The sequence below is a fragment of the Phyllobates terribilis genome, unplaced genomic scaffold (genome assembly GCF_046119375.1).
Source record: "Phyllobates terribilis strain yellow unplaced genomic scaffold, ASM4611937v1 Scaffold_1__5_contigs__length_1240528914, whole genome shotgun sequence".
Classification (NCBI taxonomy): Eukaryota; Metazoa; Chordata; class Amphibia; order Anura; family Dendrobatidae; genus Phyllobates; species Phyllobates terribilis.
In genome coordinates this window covers 890,075,956-890,090,756 of record NW_027362761.1, presented here as the reverse complement: position 1 = coordinate 890,090,756, position 14,801 = coordinate 890,075,956, and the positions used below count along the sequence as shown (strand labels likewise).

General features: G+C 44.0%; 1 protein-coding gene across 2 annotated transcripts in view; it reads right to left on the bottom strand.

The window, feature by feature from the left end:
* Positions 1-14,801, bottom strand: part of LOC141154274 (EF-hand calcium-binding domain-containing protein 14-like) — a 315,751-nt gene that overhangs the window by 194,037 nt on the left and 106,913 nt on the right. For both annotated transcript variants that reach the window (XM_073639921.1, XM_073639930.1), the window contains exons 5-6: positions 14,251-14,337; positions 7,902-7,976 (exon numbers count right to left, since the gene is read on the bottom strand). In XM_073639921.1, coding sequence (XP_073496022.1) covers positions 7,902-7,976; positions 14,251-14,337 — 162 coding nt within the window. The remainder of the gene's footprint in view (positions 1-7,901; positions 7,977-14,250; positions 14,338-14,801) is intronic.

Sequence of the window (14,801 nt, the reverse complement as noted above, 5' to 3'; positions counted from 1 at the left end):
TCACGCAAACACGGGTAGAACATACAAACTTGCAGATGTTGTCCTTGGTGGGATTTGAAACCAGAAAATGTGCAAGAATACATTTCTGACATTTAAAAAACATATATCAATGATCACTATCGCCACACTTCTTTTTAATAGCAAAAATAAACCTTACATCAATGGAGCACCAAACCTTACATCCATGGCAGCACCAACCACAGCCTCCCAGACACTGTTCAGAGAGGGTGTACTGTTTTCTTTCACCATATATCTCCCACTTAAAAAGGGCCCATAAGCTCTCAATAGGGTTTAGGTCAGGTGAGGAAGGGGCTGTGTCATTACTAGGGATGAGCGAACCCGAACGGTAAAGTTTGGGGTTCGTACCGGACACCTAGTGCCCGGTGCCGAACCCCAAACACGAACTTCTAAACAGAAGTCCATGTTACGGTTTGGGTTCACCAGCCAAATAAATCTTGTTGGAAGGCTACAGTGCAGCCAATCAATAAGTTTTAAGGCTGTGGGCACGTATTGGCATGGCTATAATTGGCGCACCATTATACCCGCCATGTATAAAGGCCAAAAGCCTGGTGCACACTGCCCTTACAGCCTGGTGCACACTGCCCTAATCCAGCGTCTTTTCTACTGGGAATTTTTTTAGGGGGAAAAGCATGAAAAGAGCATCAAATAGGGGACGTGGTCATGATACTGCTGGTGGTGATGGTGTAGCTGCTACAGGGAGAAGACGTGGTCAATCTGTGCCTGTTACGTATCCAAGTGAAATACCTTCCTCAGATGCACGCAGGTGACAGGAAGTTCTGCATCATTTCATAGGCCTGAGTACCACAGGCCAAATGGTGAAGCCAGGAGATGTTTATGTAGCACCCCGAGGGTTCGGCTGCTACAGGGGTATTGCACCTCTGCCAGAGGTGTGGTATTCCACTCCCGGGTAAGGATGGAGTATGGACCAGGGCTCAGTTAGCTGCATACAGCACACACACCCCATTTCCGAGGGACAGCTCAACGGTGCTCCCACTAGACAGAAGTGCAGGCACGACCGACTATGTCCCTGTCTGGAGTGGGGAGGGGGTGGAACACCCAGTGCTGTAGGGGCAGATAGGGCTTGGTTCCTGAGCATAGGTAGGAGCCCATTGGTTGCTGGTCACCTGGGCTCATGGCTAGAGGGAGGTATAAAAGGTGGGTACCATCTTAGCTCTGGGAGAAGTCCTGTCCAGAGAGGAGAAGACAGGGAGTAGAGGCTCTGTAGGAGCTCTACTTCAGGAGGGCCTAGTGAGAGGCCGAGGAGGAGGTGAAGGGGAGCTGTGGTGTCACCTCAGCCCAGCTCCACGAGAAGGGAGGAGAAGAAGGAACAGGAAAGAAGGAGGAGAGACAGAGAAACAGAAGGGCTCAGGAACAAGAAGGTGGAAGGGAACCTAAGAACCCACGAGAATCCAGGGTGCAGGGTCAGGCAGATTAAGGGTGCCGGATCCCAAGCTGGTGGAGGAGAAACTACCCTCAGCCAAAGACCGGACGTCGTGACCATTTATTGGTGCGACACCTCATCAAACCTGCTAGGAAGGCACCATATAGGACAGCGGAGGACGGGACCCACGTTTAACCGCACAAGTCCGCGGTAGCTGGACAAAAGTGGGTCACTGGTGAGGCAGGCCAGAGGAAGGATTAATGGGGGTCCTGAGCCATACTCCTGAGCTGCCTGGGAGTTGACCGAGCCCCTCACCTGGTGGATGCAGCACGGCTCGGGCAGTCATTCCCTGCAGAAGTGACTTGGATATTAACCGTGTGTAAAGACCCTGGACTGCAGTACGTTGTCTGTGTGCTTTTTCGCTCCTCCGGCATTACCGGTACTGGGACTCTCACCACCATCACTCCCACCATCCACTACACTGCCCTGGGGCCGCACTCTTCCCGTGGGGAGTCACACCATCCCAGCTGCATACATCATCGGCCCCAGCGGTCTGCCCTGCAGCGGCGGTCCCTAATAACCGCAATCCACGGGTGGCGTAGTCGGACATTATCTAAGACATCTAAAAGACTGCCACTGGTCTGACCTCCCTGAGCCACGGGACCGGGTCGCCACTACTACCCCCATCGTCTCCCTATTGCCCGGTTTCGAGTGCCCCACGGCCCAGGGGGCGAGTCATTTAGACAGTGTTAGATTGAATGGCTGAGAGTGCATCCAGTCCCATCGCATTGCCTTCCAACTAGTCCCCTGCAGAAAGTGCAGAGTTGGCACCTCACCCCCTTGCAAATCAGCCAAGCAGTCTGAGCCTAAAGTCATGCAGCAGTCTCTCCTGCTTTTTGATGACTCCAATGGCTGAGGATCCGTGGCCCATCCACCTGGCCCTGCCCCAGAAGTGGACATGAGAGGGCTGGTACACATGGTCAGCAGACCACCGCAGCATATCTCAGAGGATAATGAAACACAAGTGCCAACTGCTGCATCTTTCTGCAGAATGCAGACCGGCAAGGAGGGCAGGGGTGAGGAGTAGGTAGAAGATCTTCTAAACCTGAGCACCATCTGCATGAAGAGGCACCTGAATTCCAAGCACAAGGTGCAATGTAATACACACCTCCAAAAGCATGATAGATCTGAGCCTCCTCCTGCTTCCTCTTCTCCTGCAGTCTCGGACTCTTCCTCCCACTCACGATCAACAGGGCCACCTGCCTCCCCGCAAAGAGAGAATGTGACAGAACCAGCAGTGTCACCGAGCATCTCCACACCATCCCATACAAGTGTTCAGCTCTCCATCCCCCAAGTAATAGAGAGAAAGAGGAAATACTCCCCTACCCACCCATGAGCCATGGTCCTGAATGATAGTATTTCAAGATTCCTGGCCTTTGAAATATTACTATTCCGTTTGGTGGAGATGAACAGTTTTAAAAACTGATGGTAGCATGAACCAGTAAGTACGAGCAGGGATGTTACATCTCCCTAACTGCCCACTTGGTAAATGTAGTGGCTGCTGAGACAAAGGCAGAAGGCGTTCTAGCGCATGTCCCACCACCACCGAGTATTGCTAGACATTTCTCTGTCCATGTTGCCTCCTCCTGCTCCGCTTACTCCACTGCCTCCTCATTCAGTCACAGTAAGACGTGCACCACCAACTTCAGCACAGCTACATGGAAATGACAGCAGACTGTTCTGAAACTCATCTGTTTGGGGGACAAATCACACACCGCACAGGAGTTGTGATGTGGATCAAACAATAGACAGATGAGTGGCTGGTGCCGGTGAACATCAAGCCTGGCCTGGTGGTGTGCGATAACGGAAGAAATCTTGTAGCAGTTCTGGGCCTAGCTGGTTTGACGTACATCCCTTGCCTGGTGCATGTCGTAAATTTGGTGGTGCAGATCTTCCTTAAAAATTACCCACATATGTCAGAGCTGCTGCTGAAAGTGAGGGCAGTGTGTGCGCACTTTTGGCGTTCTCAACCTACTGCTGCTCGCTTGTCTGCGCTGCAGCATCACTTCTGCCTTCCTGCTCACCGCCTCATATGTGACATACCAACAAGGTGGAACTCCACCTTGCTTATCATGGAGAGACTGTGCAAGCAGCAGGCAATAGTGGATTTTCAGCTGCAGCATGCACGAGTGAGTGACTCTGTGGAACAACTCCTCTTCACCACCAATGAGTGGGCCCCCATGCCGGACTTGTGTGCCATGTTGCACTGCTTTGAATACTCCACAAAAATGGTCAGTGCCGATGACACCATTATGAACGTTACTATATATCACTTTTATGCCTGCTTGAAAAAAAGCTTCAGGCGATGATGGATGAGGTGGTGGCACAGGAGGAAGAGGAGCAGGAGGAACAGGGACCATTGACACCATTATCAGTCCTGTCTTCTACACATGTTTCAGAGGGTGAGTTCCTGTACTAACAGCTGCCAAGTGCACTACTGTCTAGCCAGGGGACAGTTTTGGAGGAGGAGGAGCCGTGTTCACAGCAGTGTGGCACTCAAAGCAGCTCACGGGCATTACTGGATTGTGACTGGAGGGATACAGAAGACCCAGTCCATACACCTCCCACTTAAGACTGCTTGTCGTTGCTTCTGGGCAGCCTCCTACACATCAGCCAATACATGCATGCCTGTGCCACAACCGCCGAGATGCCGAGATTGTTACCAGTGCTGATTATTGGGTGGCCAACTCACTGGGACAATGTACCATTCTTACTTCCAACACTGGACCAGGATCGCAAAATGCATGAATATTTGCGCACGCTGGTTGAGGCACTACTGATCGTGTTCCCACCTGACAGCGTAGGCTCAGTGAAAGAACAAGGCAAAGGAGGAGGTATTAGCCAACGCAGCTGGGGCACCAATGCCACTTCGCATGGCTGAAATGTGGAAAACATTCCTCAGCACACCACAACATCTGGCACTACCATCTGATACAGTCCGTATTACCAGGAAGCAGGGTTACAACAACATAATGGAAGAGTATGTGTCCACATGTCTCCATGAACCAACTGATGGGTCTGCCTCATTTAACTTCTGGGTCTCCAAATTGGACACATGACCTGAGTTTACCCTTTACGCCTTGAAGGTGCTGGTCTTCCCTGAGGCAAGTGTACAGTTGTGATGTTTGTTTAACAAGGTAGGAGGTGTGATCAAAGACATCCGCCTGTCCACAGCCAATGTGGAAAGCTAATATTCATTAAACTGAACCAGGCATGGATCCCACAGAACTTGATCATACCTTTGGCTGACTAGACAACTATACCAGCCACACCCAGCCATTTTTTATACTCGGTTTGCCATTTGTTTCATTTTGGGGCCTCCCCATATAAAAACAAAAAACAAAAAAAGAAGCAAAAAAAAGCAAAAAACACCCACTAAAACAGTATGGATACCTCCTCCCTTGCCTCTTCCACCGACACCACCATATCCACCTGCACCTCCTCCTCCTACTCCACCTCCTCCTCCATTTGAACCTCCGCATCATGGTTCTAGATTATTTTTATTCTATTTTCTTTTAAGTAATTTCCCTAAAAAAACTCCCAAGAAAAAAAAAACACAAAAACAGTGTTGGCTACCTCCTCCTCCATCTTTCCCTTTCTAACCCCTGGGCTTGAAACCAGCTGACACTGCATAACTAACATCAACCCCAAAACTATTACCCAATTGCCGCCGCTCCAGGGCAATTGGGAAGAGTCAAAGCTAAGTGCCAGAATTGCCGCATCTAATGGATGCACCATTTCTGGGGCGTCTGAGAGCTGGTCTTATTAGGCTGAGAAGGGGCCAATATCCATGGACCTTTCCAGCCGAATAATTTGAGCCCCCAGCTGTCTGCATTGCCTTAACTGGTTATTAAAAATAGGGGGGACCCCACGTAATTTTTTTTATAGGGTCCCCCATTTTTAATAACCAGCAAAGGCAAATAAGACAGCTGGGGACTGATATCCATATGCAGCACAGAGCCCCAAAATGTCATCATGTCTTCATCATGTCTGCTGCTTTTACGGGGGTCTATGTGGCATATGATGATGTTGGATTTTGGGTGAAAAATTGATGGCCATACAAATTTGTCTGGGCAACTACAAGATGAATTATTTCCTCACTGAAAAAGACTTTGAAAAAGTAAATTTCAGCGAGGCCTGTAGCGTCAAATTTGACTCCTGAGCTGCCCATGACATCCAGAATAACAGGCTGATAATTTTCGTGGGGGTAGAGTCCATATGGAATCAAATGCTGAAAGGGGTTACCTCCGTCCTAGGGTGCATTGCTGGGGGTTACTTCCCACTAGATGAAGAGGAGACAGAATAACAGAGAAATGTTATATTTTCCTTCCTGCCTGAATCTGTGTCAGAGGCAAGGAAAGGGTATGCCTCGTCTGCTGAATAGCATCTTCTTGATGAATGGGCCATTTTTATTTTATTCTTCTAAACAGTGGAGATGTGTGTGTAAGTGGTGATTTTACTCTTATATTGTGTGGGGTGTGTGTAAAGGGTAATATTTATTATGAAATTTACTATGAAAAATAGAGAAAAAAAGTAGAGAAAAAAAGGCAGAGTAAAAAAAAGCATATCACTGCTGCTGCGATCACAGATAAGTCACACAGCAAAGCACAGCAGACAGCGCAGCACACGATCTAAAGCTCTGGAACAAGGAAAATCGCAGGAGGATTGCAGCCACTAGCCACCAATTATTTCTCTCTCATAGGTACACTGAAGCTATTCATCAACTCTGCATGCCAGATCTGAGGAAAATGTCCCTTGCAGAGCGATGATCGGTATTTTAAATTAACTATTTTGGCGCTGATTGATCAGTAACTATTGATTTGCCAATTGGTGCCAAAAGGCTTAATAAAGTTTACACTGCTATGATTGGTGCTGTTTCAGACAGCCCAAATCATAGCTTGCCACATTAAATTCTTTTTGCAACTTTATTCCTAACACACTGTGATTGGCTGGTCAGAGTTGATCGGCCAATCACAGCGATCCCCTATGTAGGGGGGCCTTAATGCCCCCTGTTACAATGTGCAGGGATGGACTGCTATCAGAGACAGCACCCATCTTTATTCGGTCACCGCTCAATTCAGCTTGAAGCATTGTACATATATGGTACATGTCGTGAAAGGGTTAATTGGCACCATTTCGTTGCACATATAGCTTTTTGATCCCTTTTATATTCTCATGGAAGCAAAATTTACAAAAAATATACATTTTATATTTTATTTATTTTTTTAAACACAATACACAATTAAGTAAAATTTACATTTTATCTTTTTTTCTACAAGTCAATATGATTATGATACTAATTTTATATTATTATTTTTTTGATAATTTATTGTTTTTGCACACAAAAAAATAAATAAATGTTTCACTTTTTTGCCATATGCTCTGAGACCCTTAAATTCAGTAAACATAGCTGGGTGATGTATTTATTTTATGGGACAAACTGTAGTTTTCACTTGTACCGTTTTTGGGCACAACTAACTTTTTGATTTTATCTTTTTATTCCAAAGAGTTAAAATACTGAGATTGAAACTAGCTTTGGTCTCAAGAGATGCAGGGTGAGCTTAGCTGAATATTAAAGGGGCAAATAATGGTGGGGAGAGTCATCATATACATTAAATGGGGTGCTGATCCCACCTAAATTGGTGGGTTCGACTGGCATTAATGTAATATTTATGAAGGTCCATTGAAGAAGACACAGGAGTTGTGCCGTCCAAAGTGAGGATTTATATTTCAGACAATAATACTAATATTAGCAGAGTATGAATAGCCGAGTGCAGAATACTGTGTGGAAATTGTGAATACAATTCTTTTTAAAATAATTTAGAATGATTAAAATTCTTAATAAGACAAATGAATAATGCATGAAATTGTGACTTGGATCCAAAACAATGTAATGTAAGTACCATTGGAGAGCTAAGTAGAGACTTAACGTATGTAATGTCCATTGGGAAAAATACAGAATTTTACCTTAAGATTAGAATACAGTCTTGCCTAAAAAATATTGATATTAAATATGGATTTTACATGGTTTAACTAAATACTGTAGACCTTGGGCAAGTGAAAAAATACCCTTACTTGCCTATATCATTCCTGGTATAAAAAGTACATTTTTTGTCACTTTATCTTGGAGGAAAGGTTTCAACTTCCAAAAGTTTGAACAATCTCAAGTCATGCCCTGCTTTAAAACCTTATACTTTGAAACCACCTCTCATTTAGAAAATAGATCATGTAGGGTTGAATTAGTTACATTATGTACATTATGTACCATTTGTAGAATAGAACTTCTTCTAACAATTGGAATTCTAATGGGAAGTATTTATTACAAGACACTAGGCTATTTTATGCTTTTGTAGATCCATTGTAGACTATATTACATTTTCAGCAAAAAGCATGTAATTTCCATTAAATTAATTGAACATGCACAGAAAATTGTACTGACCTCCTCCAGGCGATTTTGAAGGCTGTTCAGCGCTGTGGTCATATTGTTGAACTGTCGTTCCAGTGCTTTCTCGTACTGTGAAAAATGTAATAAAATGTAATAAAATACAAATTACTGTATAAATTACAATGCTCATCTGCAAATGAAGTTGACCCTTTGAAATCTGAGAATGGAATGCAGTACTAATACATTTTTTATGTTGTCTTATATTTTTATTTTATACCATATTTCTACAATTCTACTGATTTGTCTAATATTATAAACAGATTTTCTTAAAGGGAATCTGTTACACCCTGGCACTTATCTGACCTCTAATATGAGCATACAGATGATAGAAATGTAAATCTATACCTACCTGTGTGCCTCATATTAGAGGTCTTGTTGCTGTGAAATGTCTTTTTATTCAATCAAGATTCTGATGCTTGTGGGCCCGGGGCCCTGAAGAAATCCCTGCCTACTGTGGTAATTATAATGATTCCCCCCTCTCCTGTATGTCACAGTGCCCGGATTCGGCTGTGGCAACTGCACATCACAGGGCACTGTGACATACAGAGGAGGTGGGAAACATTTTAATTACCACAGTAGGCGGGGATTTCTTCAGGGCCCCGGGACGGGAACACATCGGAAACTTGATTGAATAAAAAGACATTTCACAGCAACAAGACCTCTAATATGAGGCAAACAGGTAGGTATAGATTTACATTTCTATCACTAGTATGCTCATATTAGAGGTCAGATAAGTGCCAGGGGGTGACAAATTCCCTTTAAATCAACCTTTAATTAAAAAAATTACCTCAATTAGATATCATAAAGTGATTTTCCTGGCCTCCTAAAAGCAGAATGAAAACCTTGGCTGTCCATGTAATGACGCCATAAACATTCTTTACCACCTTATTTTTTTTAGCTTTCTTTCAGCCCCCTGCAGCAATCCTGTCGTCTGTTATTGTTTACATCCTGAACTTCCTACAAGCTCTTCCTGTGTGCCTCTAGTATACATATCCCGAGGGAATGGGTGCTCTGGCTTCTTTGCTACAGCTGTATTCATCCCACAGCTTCCTTACTCCAACCCTAAGTGCCTTCTCACTCTATTTACAAAGCACCATCTTGAGACTTCTATGCAGTCTCAAAATGGATACCTTTCTATTAAGTTTCTCTCTTCTAACATTTGTCCAATTTCACCTAGTAGGAGCTATCCTGAGATACTCTTGCCGACTATAATGCTTCAGGTGTTGCCACTGGCACCAAGTTGGCTCTATGATTTGCAGTGGAGCAATGAGGCATATAATATAATTCTTTATTTTACTGTACTCTAGTGCTGTGGAATTCCCAGCTCCATCTTCTAGTTGATAAGCTTACTATTGGTATCTATTTAACCTGTACTACTTCTGTGGCTTCTGCACTCTTTCCATACCTGTACATACCAGTCACTCACTAGCTGAAGAACAGGTTATGCCCTCAAATCACCAATCAGAGCATATTGCTCTGAGAGCTGCTGACTATATCATGAATTAAAGGGAAACTGTCAGTAGGATCAAAAATTCAAAGACATTTATTTGGGCCAGCAAGTCATAGAAAGTTGAATAAAATGATACCTTGATAACTGCAATCTGATATCTTATTCCAGAGAATTCCATGGTTAAAAAGTAACGTGTGACATGAAAGATAAAGAAGTGTATGAAATCATACTTATTTTGCTCTCCTGATCTCACTGCAGAGCTGTGCCTGATTACAGACTGTCAGCTATTACATGTCTCACACTGGTAACACCCACGTTCTTTTAAAATAAGCTCAGGAGGTATGTTTTCAGAGAGATTTGTGTCTGGACCATAGATCTTAACAGCTCATTTACATATTAATAAAAAGTAGATTTTTCTGAAATATGATATCGGAACTTTCTATGACATACACCCCCATATAAACAGTTTTTTGCAGAGTTGATCCTACTGACAGAATCCCTTTAAAGAGCAGGATGTCACATGACCACATGCAACAGCTCAGAAACACAATATAATTTTAACAGCAAATAAATTATGAAGTTTATTGTTTCCCAGAAAATCCCTTTACACATGCCTGTTTCACATAATTCTGCTGCTTTATAGCCTTGAAGTTAAAAACGGGGAAACATAATTAACTATGAAGGTAAGGATAAATTGAATTTTTTTTTAAATACTGATATTACAGAAATCATAGATATATGGAATAGATTTGTAGTAAACGTGTAAAATGTTCTATTATGCCTTATTAGGGAGAAAATGCCATTTATGCTATATGTTTATTTACCTTTTCCCTCTCTGTTAAAGAAGCACTCCCATCAAAGATTTTATCCTCTTAATATATTGTAGTCATCATATTATATGGCACTGTGTACTTACAATTGCTCATTTTGCCTTTCGGCCCAGTTAATTATTCTACTTTCCATTAGGTCTATGACATCACATGATTAAAAACTGACTAGCTGAATCTTTATAAGCTCTATGTAGAAAAGGGATGGCTAGCTCTATGTAGAAAAGGGATGGCTATTTTCCCTGCATCTTGAATTATTCCACTCTTCAACTACTGACCCAGCTTCTCCGCTTCTCCACCCTGCCAGGGACCTTGCAGTGATGTAGAATTATAGTTCTAATGATGACTCATACATAATTCCTGTTTCGGCATAGAGCTTGGAAGGATTCAGGTAGTCTGTTTATAATCACATGATATCATGGACCTAACGGAAAAGAGAAGAATTAGCTTGGTAGAAAGGCTAAATGAGCAATTGTAAGTACACAGTGCTAAATAATATGATGACTGCAATGTATTAAGAGGATACAAATTTTGATGGCAGTGCTTCTTTAATTATCAGAAACTTTCTTAGCATAACCCCTTCATTATATTTGACATATAGGTGCATCTCACAAAATTAGAATATCATCAAAAAGTTAATTTATTTCAGTTCTTCAATACAAAAAGTATTATAGAGTCATTACAAACAGAGTGATCTATTTCAAGTGCTTATTTCTGTTAATATTGATGATTATGGCTTACAGTCAATGAAAACACAAAAGTCATTATCTCAGTAAATTAGAATACTTTATAACAACAGCAAAAATGTTTTTAAAATCCAAAATGTTGGCCTACTGAAATGTATGTTCTGAAAATGCACTCAATACTTGGTCGGGGCTTCTTTTGCATCAATTACTGCATCAATGCTGTGTGGCATGGAGGCGATCAGCCTGTGGCACTGCTGAGGTGTTATGGAAGCCCAGGTTGCTTTGATAGCAGCTGTAATGCACACGCCCGGACTGACTGGCGTGTGCGTGTTTATGTAGTGATTCCACTGTGCCATGAACCGGAGAGTGCCTGGAGGGGCGTAACTAAGTATCTGCCCGATCCGACCAAGGTCGCACGACAGCATACGACGCCAGTGCACCAGGGAGGAACCGAGCAGAGGAACCAGGGTCTACTCCAGGTCAGACTCCGGACACGGCTGTTGACCCACACCGGGGAATACTGGAACAGGCAGACTAGAGCGCAGGCTGGGTAGGTTCCAGTACAGACTGGGAGACAAATTCGAAACCGCAGACGCGGCGGACAGGGCCGAGCAAAGTGAAAACCGCAGATGCGGCGGACAGAGCTGAGCAAAGCGAAAACCGCAGACGCGGCGGACAGAGCTGAGCAAAGCGAAAACCGCAGACGCGGCGGACAGAGCAGAGCAAAGCAAAAACCGCAGACGCGGCGGACAGAGCTGAGCAAAGCGAAAACCGCAGACGCGGCGGACAGAGCTGAGCAAAGCGAAAACCGCAGACGCGGCGGACAGAGCTGAACAAAGCGAAAACCGCAGACGCGGCGGACAGAGCTGAGGAAAGCGAAAACCGCAGACGCGGCGGACAGAGCTGAGCAAAGCGAAAACCGCAGACGCGGCGGACAGAGCTGAGCAAAGCGAAAACCTCAGACGCGGCGGACAGAGCTGAGCAAAGCGAAAACCGCAGACGCGGTGGGAACAGGGCTCTGTTCACACGGAACAGACTAGAAGGGAAAGGCAGAACCAGATACCCACAGGGTACTTGCAGAGAAGTAGCGAGTGGACCACAAACTCACAAACGGAAGTACAGTGACAACGAGCAGGAGTTAGGTACGAGTTCAGACTCTGCAGAAAAAGGAAGGGAACAGACATAGAGGCAAAACAGGTAAAGGATAGGAGAGAGTTCAGACTGGAACTGAGTGTACGGAGGAGACCGACACTGCAGCGGAATACAGGAGCGGGTCTGGGAATACGGCCCCCAGAAGGCGGGAGGAACAGGCTAGGAGCGTGTTCAGACAGGACAGACAAGATACAGGAACGGATCTAGGTAATCGGCCCCTAGAAGGCGGGAGGAACAGGCTAGGAGCGTGTTCAGACAGGCCTGGAAATACAGCCTCCAGGATAGGCAGACAAGAGAACACAGACAGGACTCAGTTCAGACACGGGAACTGATACCGCAAGGCAGGAGACATAGATAGGACTCAGTTCAGACACGGGAACTGATACCGCAAGGCAGGAGACAAAGACAGGACTCAGTTCAGACATGGGAACTGATACCGCAAGGCAGGAGACAAAGACAGGACTCAGTTCAGACACGGGAACTGATACCGCAAGGCAGGAGACATAGACAGGACTCAGTTCAGACACGGGAACTGATACCGCAAGGCAGGAGACATAGACAGGACTCAGTTCAGACACGGGAACTGATACCGCAAGGCAGGTAACATAGACAGGACCTGGCATGTCAGAGACAAAAGCCAACTGACAGGGCAAGATGCTCAGGCATCAGTTAATTGGGGCAGCTGATTTAAATACCAGGTGATAGACAGCAATAGGCTGAGGACGCACAAGGGGTGTGCCTGCAGCAGGTACAAAAAGCAGGAAGTGATCGGGCGCCGCCCTTAAGCAGCAGACACAGAAGCAAACAGACAGCATGGAGGGAAGCCAGAGAGACACCCTGGACTGGAGATCAAGTACGCGCTCTTGCACAGTGGGAGATGGACCACTATGCAAGGACGCCGCCAGGTATGTTACAGCAGCCTTCAAGTCGCCTGCATTGTTGGGTCTGGTGTCTCTCATCTTCCTCTTGACAATACCCCATAGATTGTCTATGGGGTTAAGGTCAGGTGAGTTTGCTGGACAATCAAGCACATTGATACAGTTGTTTTTAAACCAGGTATTGGTACTTTAGGCAGTGTGGACAGGTGCCAAGTCCTGCTGGAGAATGAAATTTCCATCTCTAAAAAGGTTATCTGCAGAGGGAAGCATGAAATGCTCTTAAATTTCCTGGTAGATGGCTGCGCTGACTTTGGTCTTGATAAAACACAGTAGACCTACACCAGCAGATAACATTGCTCCCCATGCCATCACTGAATGTGGAAACTTCACACTAGACCTCAATCAGCTTGGTTTGTGTGCCTCTCCACTCTTTCTCCAGACTCTGGGACCTTGATTTCCAAATGAAAATTGGAACTCTGGGACCTTGTGGAGTGTGTCAATGACTGCCTTCTGGACATCTGTCAAGTCAGCAGTCTTCTTCATGATTGTGGAGCGTACTGAAACAGACTAAGGGACCTTTTTAAACGTCTAGAAAGCCTTTGCAGGTGATTTTTGTTAATTATTTCATTTATGTTTTCATTGGCTATAATCCATAATCATCAACATTAACAGAAATAAACAATGAAATAGATCACTCTGTTTGTAATAACTCTATATAATATATGAGTTTCACTTTTTGTATTGAAGAACTGAAATAAATTAACTTTTTGATAATATTCTAATTTTGTGAGATGCACCTGTAGCTATACTTCATGGTCGGGAAAGGGTTACTGACCAATGACATACAGTTACATCATGGCGATTGTGCGGGGTACAAGAGCTGTGCCCATACAATTTACGGCAGGAGCTTGGCTTAAGTGATCGCGGGGCTCCGGCTGTCACAGCCAGGGGCGCCGGCCATTTAAGATGAAATGGTGCTATATTTGTGGTTGTTCTACATCACAACACTCATTATATTCACTATATTAGTCACAATGACAAGCTTCTACAATACAGTAGATCTTGCTCTGTTAGATTTGGCCCAGCTATGTATTACAGTATCAGATTCATTTGAATAGCCGTGATGTAATAATGCTACAATTCATTTGTGAGCATGGATGCATGGGAAATTGTTGGCCATATGTAGCTTATTTCAGTAATAAAAATTGATTATTAGAGGTTAAAAATGTCAAACCCATGGGCTTCCATCTTTATGAAACAAAGCATTTAAAAATTATATAGTTGTACTGTTTGATTAATTGAATTTAAACAATTATAAAAATGTATATATTTACATTGAAGCATATATACCTTTATTCCATTAGTTTTCAGCTGGGCCAGCAGAGATTTCATGTCTTCTCCTTGGTTTGAAAGTGCCTTTGTCATTGATTTTATATTCTAAAATATATTTTAGAATGAATATATATATACATGTTACTTTTTTCAGGGATTATTACTTCAAAATATTTGACAATTTACTATAAAATAAACAATAACTTTAAATGTAGGGATGAGCGAGCACTAAAATGCTCGGATGCTCGTTACTCGAACCGAGCAATTCCTAATGCTAGTTTTGAATAACGAGTATAATGGGAGTCAATGGAAAATCCAAGCATTTTTCCCGGATGCAGCCTACCTACACTCATAAAGGCTCTGCACACAGTGCAAAGCCAGAAAAAAATTATAATCAGGGTCATCCATAGAACCTTGAAGGCAACAACTGGAACGCCTCATTCAAATATTGAAGATTAAAACACTTTATGTGCTGCTGTCATCTGGTGCTGTGAAAAAGTTGGGGATAATCCAGGCTTTGCTCATTTTTATCAGAGTGAGCCTGTCAGCATTTTCTGCTGACAGGTGAA